At 43.9% G+C, this 23386-nt stretch overlaps 1 protein-coding gene across 2 annotated transcripts in view; it reads left to right on the top strand.

Moving 5' to 3' along the window:
• Positions 1-17460, top strand: part of LOC122564755 (uncharacterized) — a 94493-nt gene extending 77033 nt beyond the window's left edge. For both annotated transcript variants that reach the window (XM_043719922.2, XM_043719923.2), the window contains 2 exons: positions 9814-10521; positions 15707-17460. In XM_043719922.2, coding sequence (XP_043575857.2) covers positions 9814-10521; positions 15707-15950 — 952 coding nt within the window. In that variant the 3' untranslated portion in view covers positions 15951-17460. The remainder of the gene's footprint in view (positions 1-9813; positions 10522-15706) is intronic.
• Positions 17461-23386: the final 5926 nt, after the last annotated feature.

The raw sequence follows: 23386 nt of genomic DNA, 5'->3' as shown, positions 1-23386 counted from the left end.
GGTGCTTCAGTTTCCTCCCACAGTTCAAGGATGCACAGGTTAGGCAGATTGGCCATGCTAAATTGCCTATAGTGTTCAGGGATGTGTTGGTTAGGTGCATTAGTCAGGGGTAAATGTCGAGTAATAGGGAATGAGTTTGAGTGAGAACCTCTTCAGAGGGTCATTGTGGACTTGTTAGGCTGAAGGTCCTGTTTCCACTGTAGGAATTCTATGATTTCCATGTGCCGGGTATCACTCCAGTCAGTGGGGAATATGCCCCCCCAACTCCTCCCCCATAGCCGTTGATTCCAGTTTTGCTATGGTGCCTTGATGCAACACTCAGTTGAATGCACCTTGATATCAAGAGCTGTCACTCTAACCTCACCTCTGGAATTCAGCTCTTTTGTCCATGTTTGACCCAAGTCTAATGAGGTCAGGATCTGAATGATCCTGGCAGAACCCAAACCGGGCATCGCTGAGCAGGTGCTGCTTAATAGCACTGTTGATGTCACTTCCATTATTTTACTGATCATCGACAGGTAATTGGCCGGGTTGGATTAGTCTTGCTGTTTGTGTACAGGACATACCTGGACAATTTTCCACGTTGTCAGGCAGATGCCAGCGTTGTAACCGCACTCGGGTAGATTGGCTCAGGTAGGGACAAGTTCTGCACTACAACTATTCCGTACTGTTCTGGATGTAGGTTTGCTTGCTGAGCTGGAAGGTTTGCTTTCAGATGTTTTGTCTTCCGTGAGCCTCTGGATGAAGCTCACTGATGATGTTACCGAGTAGGGTGAAGAAACGTCTGAAAATGAACCTTCCAGCTCAGCAAGCAAACCTACATCCAGAACCTCAACCTGAGCTACAAATCTTCTCAAAACTCACTTGGTCTGAATGAAGGATTTATTTATTTATTTATCATCACTTGCATTTTGCAGTGAATAATAGAGTAAAAAGCTTCAACAGTCACCACAATCTAGCACCATTTTGAACAGTTTAAGAATGAAAAGGATAAAAAGAAATAACTGGCTGATTATAGCCATTCGAGGATAGTAGTGGGAAGTTGTGCATGGAGTCCGAGGAAATAGGGAAAGTGCAAAATGAATATTTTTCGTCAGTATTCATACTGGAAAAAGACAATGTTGTCGAAGAGAATAGTGGGGTACAGGCTACTAGACGAGATGGGATTGAGGTTCACAAAGAGGAGGTGTTAGCAATTCTGGAAAGTGTGAAAATAGATAAGTCCCCTGGGCTGGGGGGATTTGTCGGAGGATTCTCTGGAAAGCCAGGGAGGAGATTGTAGAGCCTTTGGCTTTGATCTTTAAGTCATCGTTGTTGACAGGAATAGTGCCAGAAGACTGGAGGATAGCAAATGCTGTTCCCTTGTTCAAGGAGAGTAGAGACAACCCTGGTATTTATAGATCAGCGAGCCTTACTTCGGTTGTGGGTAAAGTGTTGGAAAAGGTTATCAGAGATAAGATTTATAATCATCTAGAGAGGAATAAGTTGATTAGGAATAGTTAACATGGTTTTATGAAGGGTAGGTCATGCCTCACAAACCTTATTAGATGGTGACCAAACAGGTGGATGAGGGTAAAGCAGTTGATGTGGTGTAAATGGATTTCAGTAAGGTGCTTGGTAAGGTTTCCCATGGTAGGCTGTTGTACAAAATACGGAGGTATGGGATTGAGGGTGATTTTGTGGTTTGGATCAGAAATTGGCTAGCTGAACAAAGACAGAGGGTGGTAGTTGATGGGAAATGTTCATCCTGGAGCTCAGTTACTTGTGCTATACTGCAAGGATATATTTTGGGTCCACTGCTGTTTGTCATTTTTAGAAATGACCTTAATGTGGGCGTAGAAGGATGGGTTAGCAAATTTGCGGATGACACTAAGGTCAGTGGAGTTGTGGACAGTGCTGAAGGATATTGCAGGTTACAGAGGGACATAGACAAGCTGCAGAGCTGGGTTGAGAGGTGGCAAATGGAGTTTAATGGGGAAAAGAATGAGGCGATTCACTTTGGAAGGAGCAACAGGAATGCGGAATACTGGGCCAATAGTAAGATTCTTGGTAGTGGAGATGAGCAGAGAGATCTATGTGTTCATATACATAGATCCCTGAAAGTTGCCACCTAGGTTGATAGGATTGTTAAGAAGGCATATGGCGTGTTAGCTTTTATTGGTAGAGGGATTGAGTTTCAGAACCATGAGGTCATATTGTAGCTGTACAAAACTCTGGTGTAGCTGCACTTGGAGTATTGCGTAGAGTTCTAGTCAATGCATTATGTGGAAGCTTTGGAAAGGGTTCAGAGGAGATTTATAGAATGTTGCCTGGTATAGAGGGAAGGTCTTATGAGGAAAGGCTGAGGGACTTGAGGCTGTTTTTGTTAGAGAGAAGAAGGTTGAGAGGTGACTTAATTGAGACATATAAGATAATCAGAGGGTTATTAGGGTGGACAGTGAGAACCTTTTTCCTCAGATGGTGTTGGCTAGCATGAGGGGACATAGCTTTAAATTGAGGAGTGATAGATATAGGACAGATGTCAGAGGTACTTTCTTTACTCAGAGTAGTAGGGGCAAGGAACGCACTGCCTGCAACAGTGGTAGACTCACCAACTTTAAAGGCATTTAAATGGTTATTGGATAGACATATGGATGAAAATGGAATAGTGTAGGTTAGATGGGCTTTAGATTGGTTCCACAGGTCAGCACAGAATCAAAGGCCGAAGGGCCTGTCCTGCACTGCAATGTTCTATGCTCTGTGAAAGAGAGTTCTGTGTCCTGAGCCAACTCACCAATGACACCTGGGGCATCACCCCTCCTCCACCATCTTACTGCCGCCCGTACTGGATTCACCAATGTCTGAGTCGCCACTCTTCAAGCGCTATCTCGTAGTTTCTGGCCACAGCCTCACTGCCACAGCAGCTGAGCCATATCCCATGCTGAACCCACACTTGTCCCTCAACCAGGAATTCCTGGCTCCAATGCCAGACCACGATGCCACCACCCTCTCACCAAGAGTCCTGCTCTGCAACCCCCCCACCCCGCCCTTCCCAGCCCCCCCCGCCAAAGATGTCACTTTACTAGCTCCACCATCTTGAAAAGTCTGCTGCCCGTCGTCTCCTCCGATTGCTAAAGGAGTTTTGCCGCCAGCCCGGAAAGCCGGGAGGTCATCCCTGCTGTCATCACCACCACCGCCTCCAGTCACCATGGGGAGCTGGCTCTGCTGCTGCCTCCGACCACCAGGAGGAGCTGCCATTCCACGGAGAGTTCTCTCTAACTGCCATGACCATTTCGCTGACTGACCCACTGCAAAAGGTTGCAAAGAAAAGGAAAATGAAAGAAAAAAAGTAGAGCAGTAATAAAAAGGGAAATAAAAAGAAGAAAGAAAACATGCGGGAGCAGATGAGCCCTGGGCAAGGTCCTGCACACAGCCCTGCTACTCTGCCACCATCTTGAATCTCATGAAATCTCATAGAAGTAAGATCTCCTGAGTGAATCGAACTGGCTGAAGGCTGGTGTCTCTGATGCTAGGGACCTTTGGAGGAGGCCGAGATGGATCATTCATTTGGCACTTCTGGCTGAAGATTGCTGCGAAAGATTCAGCCTTCTCTTTTGTGCTGTTGTGCTGGACCTTCCATCATTGAGGACGGGGATATTTGTAGAACCTCCTCCTCCAGTGAGTTGTTTAATTTTTCATCGCCATTCATGATTGGATGTAGAAAAACCGCAGAACTTGGATTTAAATTGTTGGTTTGTGGGATAATTTAGCTTTGTTTATCATTTGCTGCTTGTGTTGTTTGACATGAATAGTCCTTTTTGGTAACTTCATCAGGTTGGCACCTCATTTGTAGTTGTGCCTAGTGCTGCTCCTGGCATGCCTGCCCTGCACTCCATTGAACCATGGTTGATCTGCTGTCTCATAGTAATGGTAGAATGACAAATATGCTGAGTCAGGAGGTTGCAGATTGTGCTGGATCGCCCACAGCGCCTCACGTATGCGCTGTCTTGAGTTGCTTGATCTGTTCACCATCTATCCCATTTAGCACAGTGAAAGTGCCACACAACACAATGGATGGTATTCTCAATGTAAAGGTGGGATTTGTCTCCACAAGGACTATGTGGTGGTCTCTCTCACCAATACTGTTATGGACCAAAATTCCAAAACCTTCCAAAATGCTTCACAACCAATGGGAGACTTTTGAGTGCAGGCACTACTTCAATGCAGGGACGTGGAATAAAATGTTGTGAGGTGATTCACTGATCTGAATAGTAGTAGGAAATTCGGCAAGATTTATATTTTAAAGCAGTAGAGTCAAAGAGATGTACAGCATGGAAACAGACCCTTTGGTCCAATGTGTCCATGCCTACCAGATACCCTAACCTAATCTAGTCCCATTTGCCAGCATTTGGCCCATATCCCTCTAAACTCTTCCTATTCATATACCCATCCAGATGCCTTTTAAATGTTGTAATTGTACCAGCCTCCTCCACTTCCTCGGCAGTTCATCCCATACACACACCACCCTCTGCATGAAAAAGTTGCCCTTAGGACTGTTTTTAAATCTTTCCCCCTCTCACCGTAAACCTATGCCCTCTAGTTCTGGACTCCTCCACTCCAGAGAAAAGGCCTTATCTATTTATCCTATCCATGCCCCTCATGATTTTTAAAAACCTCTAAAAGGTCACCCCTCAGCCTCCGACACTCCTGGGAAAACAGCCCCAGCCTATTCAGCCTCTCCCTGTAGCTCAAATCCTCCAACCCTGGCAACATCCTTGTAAATCTTTTCTGAACCCTTTCAAGTTTCACAATATCCTTCTGATAGGAAGGAGACCAGAATTGCACGCAATATTCTAAATGTGGCCGAACCAATACTTAAAACCATTCTAAAGCTAAGCAGAAGGCGAGCATGGCAGGTTGACAAGGTTTGGCAGGCAGTTACTGAGTACATTATCAAGGAAGCTGAAAGCCCTTTTATCCTGATGTACTGGTTGGCAGGTTTTTAGTAACAATAAATGTCATCATGGAGATTGGCAGCCTTATTTCAGAAACCTTTTTCCCAGGCTTAAATTCATTTAACGTTGAAGAGTCAGCCTTTACATGATGCTTAATAGCTGTGGTATCTATGGTGAGTAATTTCAGTGCACCATACTTTCCTGCTTGAGTGTTCCTCGTTCTAGTTTTTAAAGTACCTTTTATTATTTCACAGAGATTCTTCATTGCTAGCATCTTGCCTCCTGGGAATATTGAATAGCTGGCATTAATTTAAGTGTGGTCTAACTGCATATAGCTGGGAGTCATCTTATTTTAATGAGTTTTTGACTAGGCCTTCTCTCCACTCCCTAGCTACCGACCCCGTCCCGCCCTCTGACAACAGTCTGTGTGTTTAAGCCAGACTGTTTGGAACCTTAGTTTGACCCTGAGACGTTCTTCTGTTGTTGCTGTTGTTGGGCCAACACTGTTCACAACCTATTGTCCTTCGAAAGGGGGTTGACATACTGAACTGAAATGCTGGCACGTTGTGACTCTTATTGATTTATTTATTGCCTCTCTTACCTTGTCCATCACCTGTACCACAAGATTGTTGTGGTTCTGTTCGCCGAGCTGGGAATTTGTGTTGCAGACGTTTCGTCCCCTGTCTAGGTGACATCCTCAGTGCTTGGGAGGCTCCTGTGAAGCGCTTCACAGGAGACTCCCAAGAACTGAGGATTTCACCTAGACAGGGGACGAAGCGTCTGCAACACAAATTCCCAGCTCGGCGAACAGAACCACAACAACGAGCACCCGAGCTACAAATCTTCTCACAGACTTTGAGTACCACAAGATTATTTTGGCCACAGCTATTATCGCTGTTCTGTAAATCCTAACAAGGGCGGCACAGTGGTTAGCACTGCTGCCTCACAGCGCTAGAGACCTGGGTTCAATTCCCACCTCAGGCAACTGTCTGTGTGGAGTTTGCACATTCTCCCCATGTCTGCGTGGGTTTCCTCTCACAGTCCAAACATATGCAGATTAGGTGAATTGGCCATGCTAAATTGCCCGTAGTGTTAGGTGAAGGTGTAAATGGAGGGGAATGGGACTGGGTGGGTTGCTCTTCGGAGGGTCGGTGTGGACTTGTTGGGCTGAAGGGCCTGTTTCCACACTGTAAGTAATCTAATCTAAACTGGCAGCTAATCTAATCTCATAAGTAATCTCATCTAAACTTCCTGAAGAAGGGCTTATGCCCGAAACGTCGATTCTCCTGCTCCTTGGATGCTGCCTGACCTGCTGCGCTTTTCCAGCAACACATTTTTAAGCTCTGATCTCCAGCATTTGCAGTCCTCACTTTCTCCCAGCGCTGAACCTTATCCTCTGAATCACGATGTTGCAGTTTAAGGCAAGTGGGCTTCTGCCATTGGATTTTAATGTAAGGATTTCTTACCTTGAGACTTGCTTAGAGGCAGAGATCCTTTTCAAGGTTTGTTTACATGTCCTTAACTATGGATAGGATTATTAACCATGAGATCAGGGCCATTTGTCCTCCCTACGATTCTCCTCAATCTGTTCTCTCTGCCAACGCAATGACATAACTACTGTGCAGGTAGATAAGTAGCAATTATTCAAGCATGGTTAGAGTCAACCCTTTATTCTATGTTCCCCCCCCCCGCTTCCCCAGGTCTTCATCTCTGCATACAATCTATACATCCTCTTACGTTGACCTCGTGTAGCACAATCATCAAATTCACCTACTTTTACTGAAAGAACTGCGGATGCTGTAAATCAGAAACAAAAACAGAAATTGTTGGAAAAGCTCAGCAGGTCTGGCAGCATCGGTGGACAGAAATCAGAGTTAATGTTTCGGGTCCAGTGACCTTTCTTTAGAACTAATGGAGCTCAGTTCTGAAGAGAGGTCACTCGCCCCGAAACATTAACGCTGATTTCTCTCCACTGATGCTGACAGACTTCCAGCAATTTCTGTATTTGTTTAAAATGGGAAGACATTCATGCAGAGCATAAGTGAGGTGGCCATCTGAATAATCTGTTAATGTGCTATAAAATTAAAAGTAGTTAAAAGTGTTTCAAAATGTTCCCTTGTTCAGTTAGCAATGCTCCCAATTACTGTAGGTTGAATGTACACAGTTACAGAAAATCCCTTAGAGAATCAGTTCTGATGAAGGGTCACTGGACCTGAAACGTTAACTCTGATTTTCTCCACAGATGCTACCAGACCTGCTGAGCTTTTCCAGCAATTTCTGTTTTTGTCACCTATTTTCACATTTGGCACATTGTTTTGTCTCAGCTCAGCTGCTGTTGAAACCCTAATTTTGGCCTTTGTAACATGTGGGTTTTACTATGTCAACACACTCCTTGCTAGTTTCTCATATTCTACACTCCATAGACTTGAGATTGTGCAAACCTGTGCTGGTCATGTCTTAACCATTTACCCATCAGCCTTATAGTCATTGTCCGACAGTGGCTCCCAGTCAATCATGCAATGATTTGAAAATTTGCACTTATGATTTCAATTCCCTCGACGGTCTTGCCTATTGCTCTGGTCTATTCCTTCTCTGAATCCTGTGCAATATCTGTCCTCCTGCTATTCTGGCATTTGTGGAATGGTTTAGTTCAGTTGGCTGGATGGTTTGCGAAGCAATGTGATGTTGACAGTGTGGGTTCAATTCTTGCGTCGGCTGAGGTGACCATGAAGGACTCTCCTTCTCAACCTCTCCTCTCACCTGAGATGTGGCAGCCCCCAGATTAAATCACCACCATCTCTCTAATGAGAGAACAGCCCTATGGTATGGTGAGACTATGGCAACTTGACTTGATTATAGCATCTTGAGCATCTCCAAGTTTAATTGTTTTGTCATGTATGATCATGCCTTCAGTTGCCTAGCCCCTGAACTCTGCAATATAGTTGCTATAGCTCTCAACCTTGCTTTCATTCTTTCAGACACTCATTAAAACCTAGATTTTTGACCATGCTTTTTGATACGTGACCTAATTACTACTTATGTGGCTCTTTGAATTGTGTTGGTTCTGTGAAACAACATGGAATGTTTAACTGTGTCAAAAATATTGTTATCATAGTATATGTCAGAGCAAGTATGAAGCTGTGTAGATCTATACATAAAATGGAATGTCATTGAAATCTACCCAAAGGTGTTATGTTATGATCACCTCCTTGTCATTTGCCTCACAAAATTACATACTGTTTAATAACTTCAGAGTCATGGAGTCATAGAATCCTACAACATAGAGACAGGTCCTTTGGCCCAAACTGGTCCATGCCGACCAAAATGTCCGACCACACTAAACCCATTTCCCTGCACTTGGCCCATATCCTCCTAATCCTTTTCTATCCATGTATTTGTCCAAATGCCTTTTAAATATTGTTAATGTACCTGCCTCAAACACTTTCTCTGGCAGCTCATTCTACATCCGTACCACCCTCTGTGAATAAACATTGCCCCTCAGGTTCCCTTTTGTTCTTTCCCCTCTGATGCCCTCTCGTTCTCGATACCCCAACCCTGGGAACAAGACTGAGTGCATTCACCCTGTCCATGCCTTTCATGATCTTATACACCTCTATAAGGTACCCCCTCAGTCTACAACACACTAAAGAAAAAAGTCCTAGCTTGTCCAACTTCTCCCTATAAATCAGACCATTGAATCCAGGCAACATCCTTGTAGACTCTTTCCAGTTTAATAACATCCTTTCTATAACAAAGTGACCAAAACTGAACACAGTACTCCAAGTGAGGCCTCACCCTATATAACTGCAACATAACTTCCCAACTTCTGTACTCAATGCCCTGACTAGTGAAGGCCAGCGTGCCAAAAGCCACCTTCACTCCACTTTTAAACAACTGTGAATCTGAACTCCAAGATCGCTCTGTGAAATAATGATGAATATTCACAGCTCTCTTCTCATTTTAGGAATATTTGTTAAATATTTGTGTGTCGGGGGAGCATGCCTGGGTGTCTATGACAATGTGAATGTGGATTAAGCGGAAAAACTGCCTGGAAATTTGCTTTTGTCCTGAACCGAAATTGGGAAGGAATGCAGTTAAGCTGCTTGTTTATTTAAAATGAAAAACAATGGCAATTTACAAAGTTATTTTACCTTGAAACTGAAAGCCTGATAATTAGCGTCTAAACTTGTTAAATTTTCAATTATAATTCAAGTGTAAATGGAGCGAAAATAAAAGTAGGCAGTATTTAGCGGGAGAAACTCCCAGCTGTTTCTCAATGTGTAGTCAAGAAGGTGTCATCACTCGACTCAGTTTCTCAAAGTTGAAATTGTTGACTATACCTGCAGTGGGCTTAAAACTGCAAGTGTTCATGTTGTGCCCCATCCAAATGCTTTATACCTTGTTTGCAATCCAGTGTGAAAAGTAGGGAGATGGAACTGTAGACTGCACTCACGTCGATGTGTGATGCTGTTCTGAGTTCTGTTTTATTGTCCCTTCTGGCGGGAAATCCTTGGCAATAAAAGGCCATTTTGGTGGGTGAGGTAAAGGTGGCACTCGGGAAGACAAAAGTTCCGGAACTTGGAGCACTGACAATCACAAAATTATTTACTGTAGACATGCAGAGCCTAAGATCCCAGTAGCTCACTACTTGAACTAAGATCAAACTATCACTGGTGGATCTTGAGTCCTTCCTAGTTGCATGGAGGCATCAGAGAAAGTATAAAACTTTCCAAAGATACTCAGCACCATTGTCTATATGTATGGCCACTGTTGCTAATGGGATATAAGATCTGGGGTGCATATATTCTGATATAGTCTTAGAAGGTGGATATCAAGTTAAAGTTGGTCTAAACCTGTATGTCCTTTTGTTCTTTTTCAGCTTGTTTGATGGTGATAAACTCCTCTACAAAGGTCCTGACTGCAGTTATGTTCTAGCAGAGGTCAAACTGTGCAAAGAGTATGCTTTCAGACTCCATGTCTCCACCGAGGGAGATGATGGTCTCTACAGTGATGTTACCACAGTGACCGTTGAAGAGTCAGTGCCAAGCTGCCCATTTGATTTCCGGGTGATAGGCTGCACTCCAACCCAGCTGAAGCTGGCATGGAACCCACCAGCTGAGCCCAATGGTATCATAAAATGTTACATGGTGTACAAAGGTGATACTGTGATTGAAACAACGTCGGAACGCAGCTGCATAGTCAGTGGCCTCACGCCGTCTAAATCCTACGTCTTCCACGTGTGTGCCTGCACAAGCAAAGGGAAAGGGGCCAAGTCCTGTCTCTCAGCGAGCACGGCTGATCCTGGTGACCATGCTCCCAGCAAGCTGACACTCAACGTCTTGGGGAGAAACGAGATGTTCATCACCTGGGACATGCCTGAGGTGTCCCTCGGGCGCCTCTTCAACTTTGAGCTGTGTATGAACGGAAGAGTGGTGTACCTGGGTCCAGACCGTTCCTTCACTGCAAGGCGTCTGACTGCAAACACTGAGTATACCTGTACTGTCAGTGCCATCACCAGCGAAGGGAAATGTGAGAGCAAGCCCGTCATGAAGAAGACGGCCAAGGACGAGTATGAAAATACAACTAGGTATGCTGCCATTTGCTACGCCAATCCATATTGAAACGGGTTAGCTCAATAGGCAATTGTATTATATTGGTCTTTCCTGCATTAGTTTTGTTTAAAGAGAGGAAAATCTTTGAAGGAGAATGTCTTGCTTGTATATCGGCCCCATCAGCGAATTGACATACATTTGTAACACCACCTGTTTTCCACACCACCTCACCACCTCAGCTCCATCATCTATGGTATTTCTTCTCCCTGACTGTTCCCGTGCTCTCCTGGTCAGGCTCCCAGTTTTGCCTTCAGTAAACTCATCCAGGATTCTGCTGACCATACCTTAAATCACGCCAAGTTCCTCTTCCGATCTTCCAACCCTTCCAACCTGTGAGTGGCACGGTGGCAGAGTGGTTAGCACTGCTGCCTCACGGTGCCAGAGACCTGGGTTCAATTCCCATCTCAGGCAACTGTCTGTGTGGTGTTTGCACATTCTCCCCATGTCTACGTGGGTTTCCTCCGGGTGCTCCGGTTTCCTCCCATAGTCAAAGATGTGCAGGTTAGGTGAATTGGCCATGCTAAATTGCCTACAGTGTTATGTTTAGGGGAATAGGTCTGGGTGGGTTGCTCTTCGGAGGGTCGGTATGGACTTGTTGGGCCAAAGGGTCTGTTTCCACACTGTAATCTAATCTCTCTGTTCCTTAATCTTCATTTCCTGTCAGTCAGGTAACGCTTCTGTTTTAAAGTTCACATTCTTGGTTTAAAATTTTTCCATGGATTTACTTTTCCTGAATCTCCATATCTTCTTTCCAACCTCCTGTCTGCTGAAAGATCTGCTCAATTGCATGTCGTCAATATTTATACCATTGGTAACAGATCCTGGAGCCAATTGGGCCCTATGCTTTGGAATGTGTTTCTTAAATGTTTCTGGCCTACTATCTCCTTATGTAACTTGGTGCCAAATATTGCTTGAGAAAGCTCTTGTGGATTGTCTTGGGGCATTTAATCATATGTATTCCGCAAGGTTATATCTCATGGAATCCAGGGAGAGCTAGCCATTTGGATACAAAATTGGCTTAAAGGAAGTAGACTGAGGGTGGTGGTGGAGACTGGCTTTTGGACTGGAGGCCTGTGACCAGTGGTGTACCACAAGGATCCGTGCTGGAGCTACTGCTTTTTGTCAATTATATAATTGATTTAAATGTGAATATAGGAGTATAGTTAGTAAAGCTGGAGGTGTAGTGGACAGTGAAGAATGTTACCTCAATGTATAACGGGACCTTGACCAGATGGGCCAATGGGCTGAGGTGTGGCAGATGGAGTTTAATTTAGATAAACCTAAGATGCTGCATTTTTTAAAAGGCAAATCAGGGCAGCACTTATACACTAAATGGGAAGGTCCTGGGGAGTGTTGCTGAACAAGGAGACCTTGGAGTGCAGGTTCATAGCTCCTTGAAAGTAGAGTCATAGGTAGATAGGATAGTGAAGAAGGCGTTTGGTATGCTTTCATTTATTGGCCAGTGCATTAATTATAGGAATTGGGAGGTTATGTTGCAGCTGTACAGGACATTGGTTAGGCCACTTTTGGAATCCTACATTCAGTTCTGGTCCCCTGCTATAAGAAGGATGTTTTGAACCTTGAAATAATTCAGAAAAGATTTACAAGGATGTTGCCAGGGTTGGAGGGTTTGAGTTATAGGGAGAGGTTGTATAGGCTGGGGTCTATTTTCCCTGAAGCATCAGAGGCTGAAGGGTGATGTTATAGAGGTTTATAAAATCATGAGGCATGGGTAGGGTAAATAGACAAAATCTTTTCCCTGAGGTGGGGAAGTCCAGAACATTGACGGCGTAGATATAAAGTGAGATAGGAAAGATATAAAAGAGACCTAAGGGGCAGCATTTTCATGCAGAGGTTGGTGAATGTATGGAATGAGATGCCAGAAATGGTGGTGGAGGCTGGTACAATTATAGCATTTAAGAGGCACCCACATGGGTATATGAATAGGAAGGGTTTAGAGGGATATGGATCAAATGCTGGCAAATGGGTCAAGATTAATTTCAGATGTCTGGTCAGCATGGACGAGTTGGACCGAAGGGTCTATTTCCCTGCTGTACGTCTCTATGACTATATTGGAGAAGTTCCATAAATGCATGATGTTGTTGTGGGGTTCCCACATGAGGAACACAGCAGTTTGTGATTAATACCACGGGGAGGTTTGCTGAGCTTTTTGCTAAGTTGACATTTGGGAGATGTGAAGCAGGGATTGTGGGAAAGTCTCAACGTGAACATGGAGATAGAGAGAAAAACAACTGTGGCATTCCAATTGACAGGCGATATGCATCATTGTCAAATTAATTGCTTAGTTGGCTTAAGGAAAAGTAAATTAGAGCTTAATCAAGCAGTAGTTTCACATTTGACAACTTTCCATCAACAAGCGTTGGGAGTATTTGACCCCTTTCCAGCAGGTTGTAATTTAAATCCCCAGTCATTATTTGCTCTTTGCTGCACCAAAACATTCACCACCCTCTGCATGAAAATGCTGCCCCTTAGGTCTCTTTTATATCTTTCCCATCTCACTTTATACCTACGCCGTCAATGTTCTGGACTTCCCCACCTCAGGGAAAAGATTTTGTCTATTTACCCTACCCATGCCTCTCATGATTTTATAAACCTCTTTAGCGTCAGCCTTCAGCCTCTAATGCTTCAGGGAAAATAGACCCCAGCCTATACAACCTCTCCCTATAACTCAAACCCTCCAACCCTGGCAACATCCTTGTAAATCTTTTCTGAATTATTTCAAGGTTCAAAACATCCTTCTTATAGCAGGGGACCAGAACTGAATGTAGGATTCCAAAAGTGGCCTAACCAATGTCCTGTACAGCTGCAACATAACCTCCCAATTCCTATAATTAATGCACTGGTAGCATCTGTTGTATACTTCTGGTAGCATCTCCAACTGTTAAATGTTGACCAGCATCTCAACCTCCAATGGGATGTTTTTATTTTAAGCATTTGAATTTAATCTAGTCATGCAAAGTCTTTTTTTTTGCTGGATATCAACCAGTTGTTAGGTTTTTTTTTTATATGAATGTTGCCAAACTTGCAGACAGATTCTGCACAAAAATAGAGCTGGCCTTTATTTCAAAATGAATAGAGTCATTTTGGGTGGCTCAGTGGATAGCGCCAGGAACCCAGGTTCAATTCCACCCTGGGCAACTGTCTGTGTGGAGTTTGCACATTCTGCCCGTGTCTGCATGGCTTTCCTCCAGATCTAAAGATGTGTGGATTAAGTGGAAAGGCCATGGTAAATTACCTCTCTCCATCTCCGGTGACCAATTCAACATGGACAACTATTTCGAACCCACTGACTCCTGCAGCTACACCTCCTTCCATTTCCCCCCCTGTAAAACACTATCCCTTACTCCCAATTCCTTTACAACCACCGTATCTGCTCCCAGGAGGAGCAATTCCACTCTAGGACATCCCAGATGGCCTCCTATTTCAAGGACTGTAATTTCCCCTCTCACATGATCAATGATGCCCTCCAGCACATCTCCTCCACTTCCCACACCTTGAACCCCACCCTTCCAACTGCATATATGATAGCACACCTCCTCCCCCCCAGTCCTCACCTTCTACCCCACTAATCTCCAGATGCAGTGCATTATCCTCCGTCATTTCTGTCACCTACAATCAGAGTCTGCCACCAGAGACATATTTCCCTTCCCACCCCTACCTGCATTCTGCAGAGACAATTCCCTCCGTGACTCCCTTGCTAGGTCCACGCCCCCCACCAACCCACCCTTCACACCCGGCACCCTCCCTTGCTGCTGCAAGAGGTGTAAATACTGTTTCTAGATTAGAGTGGTGCTGGAAAAGCACAGCAGTTCAGGCAGCAGCCGAGGAGCAGGAAAATCGACGTTTCGGGCAAAAGCCCTTCATCCTGTGGTGGCTCAGTGGTTAGCACTGCTGCCTCACAGCACCAGGTACCCGGGTTCGATTCCAGCCTTGGGTGACTGTCTGTGTGGAGTTTGCACATTCTCCCCGTGCCTGCTTGGGCTTCCTCCGGGTGCTCCGGTTTCCTCCCACAGTCCAAAGATGTGCAGATCAGGTGAATTGGCCCTGGTAAATTGCCGCTAGTGTTAGGTGCATTAGTCAGAAGGAAATGGGTTTGGGTGGGTTACTCTTCAGAGGGTTAGTGTGGACTGGTTGGGCTGAAGGACCTGTTTCCACACTGTAGGGAATCTAATCTAATCAAGCATGTCCTTTGCATTCTTCTCCTGGTATTTTGGAACATTCCCAAACTCCCCCCTTCTAATTTTCTTCATTTTTGAAATCTCTCAGCCCTGAACCCTCAGTTTTGTATGGCCTTTGCACAATAAGAATAAACCCACGTTTATTTACTGCAGTCTGGAAAAGAGAGACGCGTTGCTGAATCTTTTCATTTTGCACTCATCAGGACAGATGCAAGGATGCCAAATTTCAAACCATCCCACCAATGTAGACAACAGGAGAAGTAGGTCTGAGGAACGATTGCATTGGAACTGTTACTTGTGTCCATTGTGCAATTCTGACCTTCCCTAATCTTATTTTGATTTATTCATTTAGGCATCATTTTCTGACATTTTTCATGTGAAATGTCACAGTACAGGGAATTGGCTTCAAGACCCACTTTGAAACAAAGGAAATTGAAGTGTCTTTAGTTTTGTTGAGGGGCTGGGGAAGCTAATGGTTTTCACTTGAGAGCAGAGAAGAGATTTGATCAAGTTAAGGGAAAAACAGTTTCCAGTGACTCATAGCCAGGAGACACAAGTTTAAGATAATTGACAACAAAAGGGTGAGAGAAGAGAGGCAATTTTTAAACACTGATTTCTTGTGCACTGGAAAGCACCTGATGAAAGGAAGGAGTTTGAATTCTTTAAAAGGGAATTGGAAACACGCTTGACAAAGAAAGAGTTGTGGGGCTATGGGAAATGAGTGGGGGAGTGGGACTAATTGATTAACTCAACCTAAGAGTCAATGCAGGTACAATGTGTTAAATGGTCTCCTTCAGTATCGTAAAGTTCCTTAGGACACAACTGGACTATGTGGTTTAGAGTTATAGAGTCGGACAGCACCGAAATGTTTAATTTGAATATTACTGACACTTTGAATGTAAAAGGTGGGTACTGAGGCTAAGTATTCAGTTTAATTACTCTGTTATTGCTCTGGGTACAGGTGTCTCTATTCTCCTGCTCGGATGAACCAGCCAATTGCTTCATCTTCAATCAGAGATGTTTCGGAACTAGCTGAACGGCTCAGGAGGACTAGAACTCAACCAGGAATTTATAAGGAACAGACCCCAGGCAAAACACCGAAAACTCACCAAACCTTGAGCAAAGGGAATCGGAAAGGCATCCATAAGCAGCGTGATAGCGACGTAATGTCCAAAGCTGTTACACAACAAAAATACCGATGTTGATTCTAACATTTTCAGAAATAATTTTGTGCCACTGAACTGCTTTCTCAATCCACGGGCATTTATTTCATGTAGTTGTATTAGCAAATGTTGATATAAAGTGCAGCAGAATATGGTGCAGAAAGGGTCCTTTTTTACTTAGTGTCCTCGATTTTTGTACAAATGCTGCTGAACAGAGGCCTTGGCTCTGTATGTAACGGTGGGCTCAGTTGTCTTCAGCAGACAATGTAGAGCATGAATGTAGAATAGTAGCTACTTAATATGACGATGGTTGCCATGAGCAGTTTTGCGGTCAATATAAGCGGGATTGATGCTGCTCTTACATACATTTCCCTGTCTTAAAGGAAAGTTACAACATCTTGAGGTTAGTGTTCCAGATTTTCAACATGGTTTTCCCTCTATCAAGTCACTTCAACACACATCTCTCAACGAGGTATCAACATTGTCAGATTGTCTGGCACTGCGGGAAATGAAAGGAAAGATTCTCTCCATTCTCAGGAATCGAGAATCTTTCTCCATAGCCAACGTTTCTAACGTTGGTTATGGCTAATCTTGACTTCAAAGTGGAAGGAGAAGTTGGAAATATTATACGTGGCTGGGGTTAACCACTACATGGGGCAAAAACCAAACATTAGATTTAATTTAATGTTAGATTTAACACGTTAGCACGGCACAGTGGTTCAGTGGTTTGCACTGCTGCCTCAGGGACCCGGGTTTGATTCCCACCTTGGGCGACTGTCTGTGTGGAGTTTGCACATTCTCCTCATGTTTGCATGGGTTTCCTCCGGGTGCTCCAGTTTCCTCCCACAATCCAAAGATATGCAGGTTAGTTGAATTGGCCATGCTAAATTCTCCATAGTGTTAGGTGCATTAAAGTCAGGGTAAATATAGAGTAGGGGAATGGGTCTGGATGGGTTGCTCTTTGGTGTGGACTTGTTGGGCCAAATGGCCTGTTTCCATACTGTAGGGAATCTAATCTAATCTAATAAACATGTCCCCTCAAAGAGTGTGTTGAAGGAGACACTTACCAGGTACACTGACAGTTCAGTAATATTAGGAAATATGTGCAAGTGCCTATCCCCTGTGAAATTAACTTGACCCAGATCCGATAAAATATTCAGTCCATGCAGTTATTTTACCCTGGATTGAGAGAGGAGACACAGGCCCTCTCTCAATTAACCGATAGATAAGTACGGAGCATGTTTTCAGAAGCTCTCTTTCCAGCCAATGCAATTGCAACCAATGAATGCGTTCCTCTGAAGAGGATGTGCTTACTGATTGTAAGAGCAATAAAGAAAGTGGTAACAGAGGTTTGATGGAGTAATCAACGTGATCTTAAAGGAAGGATTTGGCTATGCACTCGGAGAACTGCAAGCAAGGGGGTGCAGGCTTGAAGCTATCATTGATAATCAGTGCAAATCCATCTTATTTAACATCATTCTTCCTGTAATTTTCTGAAGCCTGTAATTTTTATTTATATTTTATCAAATGACTTAATTAAAAAAAACTTTTAAATGTGTTGCGATGTTCTTTGCAGTAGCAGTTCAGATGGCCACTGTTTACTGTAAACACTTTGAAATGGAGTTGGCCTGGAGTCCTTGAAGGTTGCTGTCCCAATTAGTTGTCCCGTTGGATGGTAAGTCACAGGTCCACACTTTCACCAAAGTGGAATACCTATTGGTTGGATTGTTGGGGTGCGGCATGGCCAGGAAAGAAGCTACATTCCTAAGGAAAGGGATGCAAGGAAGCACAGATCAAACTGAGGAATTGCAGACATGTTGGTGAGAGTCTTGGGAATGGCTTTGGCAGAGTGTTGGCAATATACTGCCTGCTTCCACTTGACATCATGATTAGTTTGGGATATGGTAGGATAAAGAGAAAAATATATTTCTAAAAATAGAGACACGTTGCTGAAGCTTTTCAGCTTTATCAGGAAAAGTGCATGAATGAACAATATCAAATAAATCAGCATTAAGAGTTAGGAGACAAAGTAGGCCACTTGACCCCTTGAGTTTGGTCCTCCATTTGATAAGGTCAGAGCTGAAGTCATTGTAACTTCAACTCCACAATCCAACCTATCCCTAATAATCTTTCACCCTCTTGCTTATAAAGAATCTAATCACCTCAGCAATATTCAGAGAGTCTGCTTCCACCGCCCATTAAAGATGAGTTCCAAAAACACACAGCCTTTTGTGAGGAAAAAAAGAAATCTCCTTATCATTCCCAAATCAACACGAAATGTTCTCTCCACATCAACATCATGTCAAGGCTCCTGTGGATCTTGTATGTTTCTGAAATGATCGCTATATGGGAGGGAATGGCGCTGTTGGTTAGCAAGTCAATTATGAAAAGCACTAAACATTATGCTATTTCCTTCTGAATCATTTTTAAATGTTTTAATTTTCAAGCTTCATGCACCATTGGTATGGGATAAAAAGACAATAGTTAGGAACAGTGTGCAAGAGAATTGTTGCATCAGAACAGCTTTTAAACTGTTGTGGTTGTATCGCCATGAGTTACCTTTAATTCAGTACTTATAAAGAAATCTTATAGGCAATCAAATACTGAAACAAGGATTTAAACTTTATTGCACGTAACAAGCAAAATAAGACCCTTCAAGTAAGCCTTACAACTCAACTTGGTTAGAGACAAAAAAAAACTGCAGATGCTGGAATCTGAGGCAGGCAAGCAGGAGGCAGGAAGAACACAGCAAGCCAGGCAGCATCAGGCGGTGGAGAAGTCAACATTTCGGGTGTAATCCTCCTTCACCCAAAACGTTGACTTCTCCACTCCCTGATGCTGCCTGGCTTGCTGTGTTCTTCCTGCCTCCTGCTTGCCTACTTCACAATTCAACTTGGCTATTACCTGATTTCATGGTGGAATTTAGCTATGATGCAAACCAATTGTGTCTGTCTCTGGGAGTGTCCAGGGTTCAATCCTTATGCAGTGTTGTTCAGCATTCTGCTAATCAAAAGTGTTGGATTCGTATAATTATGTTGAATTTTTGTCTTTCGGGATGTCCATGATTTAGTATTAATGATCCTTTAGAAATTTTAATCCAAATTATTGACTACTCTTTTCAAACCATCAAGTCTGAAGATTTCCTTCTTATCAGAAGTAGCTTCCTTGTTCCTTGTTACATTTGGCATTGACTTGTGTGTTTGAAGGCACAACTTTCCTGACGTTCAGTCCTTAAATTGTTCAGCAAGATGATCAGTTTTCCTTGTGGCATAACACAGTCAGTTATCCAGCAGATGTCAAAACAGTTTTGTTCATGTAGCTTTGAATCCTTCTTCTCCCGGACATGGCTAACTGCTTCCAATTCCTGTATATGTTTGTCCTTGTCCCTTAACAGTTTATTCCAGACAGAATTATTGCTGCTGTGTCCTGTGTATAACAGTTTATCTTTTTTGATTCTTTCAATCCACGAACAAATATGGAAGTTCTGAAGCCTATAGTATCACAAAACCAAAAGCTAAACAGCCAAGTTTCTCTTTTCTTTACCAGGATATTTGATCAGTTGAATCCAGTTGTCATTGTTTGAGCTGGTTGTGGTATAGGAAAGGAAGAGTTGGTTACACTTTACTGTGGTTTCCTAGAATAAGGCAGAAATTCTCCTCTTGATTACAATCAAGCTGGAAATGTGTGTTACTGTATTGGATGGTAATAATCCATAGAATCTCTATAGTGTGGAAACAGAGCATTCAGCCCATCAAGTCCATGCCGACTGTCCAAAGAGCATTCTACCCAGACTCACCCCCTAACGATTCCCCATAACTCTGTATTTCCCATGGCCAATCCACCTAACCTACACATCTTTGGACTGTGGGAGGGAACCGGAGCACCCAGAGGAAACCCAGGCAAACATGAGGAGACTGTGCAAACTCCACACAGACAGTCGCCCGAGGTTGGAATCGAACCCACGTCCCTGGCGCTATGAGGCAGCAGTGCGGCACGGTGGCTCAGTGGTTAGCACTGCTGCCTCACAGCACCAGTGTTCCAGGTTCGATTCCACCCTCGGGCAACTGTCTGTGTGGAGTTTGCATGTTCTCCCCGTGTCTGCATGGGTTTCCTCCCACAATCCAGAAATGTGCAGCTTAGGTGAATTGACCATGCTAAATTGCCCATAGTGTTAGGTGAATTAGTCAGAGGGGAATGGGTCTGGGTGGGTTACTGTTTGGTGGGTTGGTGTGGACTGGTTTTCCAGCACCACACTAATCTAGAATCTGGTTTCCAGCATCTGCAATCCTTGTTTTTACCTGGACTGAAGGACCTGTTTCCACACTGTAGGGAATCTAATCTATAATCTAAAACATGCTGCCTATGGCGGTCTCGCTTGAAGTGGCACCTATAGTAAACAGTCTGCTTGCTCTCATAGACTTTATTCCTGTCCTAGAGATAGAGTCATAATGTCCAGTTAATGTGCTGCTGAAGAGACAAGCATTAACTGTGGAACTGAACCCCAGTGAGGACTCTGTCTTCAGGAGAGAAGGGAAATCTGCAGTGGGAATGATAAAGAGTTTTGAAAATGGTAGGCAATTCTCTTTTATAGGCTTGTTACACTGCAAGCCCAGGGGCAAAACAAAATGAACAAGAAAATCATATTTGAAGGCCTATAATAGCACCAGGTGGGATAATAGATATGAAGGCTGTAAATAGACCAGCATAGAAAAGATAATCAGGCCAGCAGCAGCAGAAATTCTGTGGCTGGCTGATGACTTTGAAGGAATCTGCTAACATTGCATTACTGCATTTTGTCGAGACGATAATGGGATCCATGAGACACATATTTCACAGTAACTGACCAGCTATACATTTGCAGTTGTGGATAAAAGAATGTTTAAACACATTGGAGCTGGAGATAAGTAAGAACGATGTACAAATATTTTTCTGAGTTAGACAGGACTGTCTTCTGATATATCACAGCGAGGTTCATCCAAACTTGTCCAACATCATAGAAATGAATGCCAACAAAACCAGGGGACAAGGTAGTGCTGGTACCAGGAGCAATAGAGAAATTGGTAAGGGGGCTGTCAGGTCACTGGGTGTTACTCAGAGGGGGCAGCCGATTTGGCCAATGTTCTTCCTTAGTACAACACAGCTCAGTAGAGGATAGAGAATCTCAATGGCAAGGTGTGTTGGTCATCACAAAGCCACCATTAAGTCAGGGCAAAAAGGGAGAGTCTAAACCCTAAGCAGGGAACCCCGTGATGAATACATCACAGAAAGGAAAAGCATTCCCCAAGAATTAAGGCAACCACCATTTCCTGTAAGTTAAGGTTGTCTCAGAGACGTAGATTTATAGGCAATGTTAAGATGGTGCTGAGCTGAAATGTTGGAACTGGGGTAAGCTGGGGAGAGGGGAGACAGGATGCCTACTCACAGAGGGCTTCAGAGAACATCTCTGGGACACCTGCACCAATCAACCCCACTGCCCCATGGCCGAGCAGTTTTACTCCCCCTCCCACTCTGCCGAGGACATGCAGGTCCTGGGTCGCCCTCTTCGCCACTCCCTTACTACCGGACACCTGGAGGAAGAACGCCTCATCTTCTGCCTCGGGACCCTCCAACCCCATGACATCATTGTGAATTTCACCATTTTCCTTATTTCCCCTCAACCCACCTCACCCCAGTTCCAACCTTCCAGCTCAGCACCGTCTTCAAAACCCGTCCCATCTGTCCATCTTCCTTCCCACCTATCTGCACCACCCTCCCCTCCAACCTATTACAATTACCCCCACCTCCATCCACCATGCACTCTCAGCTACCTTCCTCCTATCCCCACCCCCCTCTCCCATTTATCTTCCCACCCCTGAGGCTCCCAGCCTCATTCCTGATGAAGGGCTTTTGCCTGAAACATCGATTTTCCTGCTTCTCAGATGCTGCCTGACCTGCTGTACTTTTCCACTGCCTTGCTCTTGACTCTAACCTCTAGCATCTGCAGTACTCACTTTTGCCAATGTTAAGATGGTATTGCTGGAATAATTGGAGCTTTCCTGAACAGGAATTGTGTTGATTTGCAAAATATATAAAGTAATAGTCTGCATTTTATGAACACACCTAGGTGTTACCTTTGACCTTTGTATGTAAGGAGTCTGGATTGAGCTTAACAGACACAAACATGAGGAAGTAGAATTTAAAGACTTACACTTTCAAGGGAGTGTACGCTAGGTGATTTTTTAGTGGAGGGGTTGTAAAGGCAGAGGTTCCAATTTGTCTGGAAATAAATGGCAGGGTAGTTCTCTGTGTTAAGGGATTTTTTTTTCTCTTTTTCTTTTGGTAAGCAGTCAGAAAACTGCTGGAGTCCTAGAGAAACAGCTACAGTGAAAAGAGGTTCCATGCTCCATCAGAGGTCTTGCCTGAACTTTCTCTCTGACATATATCCTGCTTGTAAGAACCTGTGTTTGAATTTACCTTTTACCAAGGGGTCTGTTTATGGGATGTTGCAAGGATTGGAACTGCTTTGTTAAATTGTAATGTCATGTTGATCGGGTTGTCAAATAAGTTATTCTAAATTCTATTTTCTTTTGTTGTTGTTTCACCCGTAATGTTTAAATAGATTCTATTTTGTTTAAAGCTGAGTGTTTGACCAGCTGCATTACTCCTGAAACACATCTGCGTTTACAAAGAAATAAAAAGCTAGGGTCTGGGCTACCTTCGTAAAATGTTTTGAGGGGGTTCTGGCCTGGTCCATAACAAACCACACAGTGAGAGGTCACAGAAAAGGGACAGGGAGCTGAGGTTGTGATAGCTCCGAAAATGGAAAGGGTAACCCTGGTCTATTCAGAGAAACGCAGCATCTTACAAAGGCCAGATTAAGATTTATTGTTATGTAGCACCTTTCACAGCATCAGTGTATTAAACAGTGCTTTATAGTCAAGGCAGCAACTTTTTTGGAGTGGAATTGTTGTTTATAATGTAAGAAACACAGCACTCACTTTACACACAGCACTCATTTTACACACAGCAAGGTATCATGAACACCTGTTTGTGGAATACATAGTCCCCAAGATATTGGGGATATCTTCACTGCTCCTCTTCAAAGTATTGCTACAGGACCATTAACGTCCATCAGATGGGACTGTGGTTTAACATTTTATCCGGATGACAGCCCCTCTGACAGTACAGTATTCCCTCTGTACTGCACTGGAAAATCGGTCTAGATTTGATGCTCAAGACTCTGGAGTGGCGTGGGGCAGCACGGTGGCTCAGTGGTTAGCACTGCTGCCTCACTGAGCCAGGGATCCGGGTTGACTTCCAGCCTTAGGTGACTGTCTGTATGGAGTTTGCATGTTCTCCCTGCGTCTGCGTGGGTTTCTGCTGGGTGCTCTGGTTTCCTTCCACAATCCAATGATGTGCAGTTTAGATGGTTTGGCTGTGGGAATTGTGCAGTTATGAGGATAGGATGGGAGATTGGTCTGGGTGAGATGCTCTTCAGA

The sequence above is a fragment of the Chiloscyllium plagiosum genome, unplaced genomic scaffold, assembly GCF_037043375.1.
Source record: "Chiloscyllium plagiosum isolate Xiang-an unplaced genomic scaffold, Cpla_swu_hap1 HiC_scaffold_21, whole genome shotgun sequence".
In the NCBI taxonomy this organism is placed as follows: domain Eukaryota; kingdom Metazoa; phylum Chordata; class Chondrichthyes; order Orectolobiformes; family Hemiscylliidae; genus Chiloscyllium; species Chiloscyllium plagiosum.
This window is presented reverse-complemented; position numbering and strand designations above follow the sequence as displayed.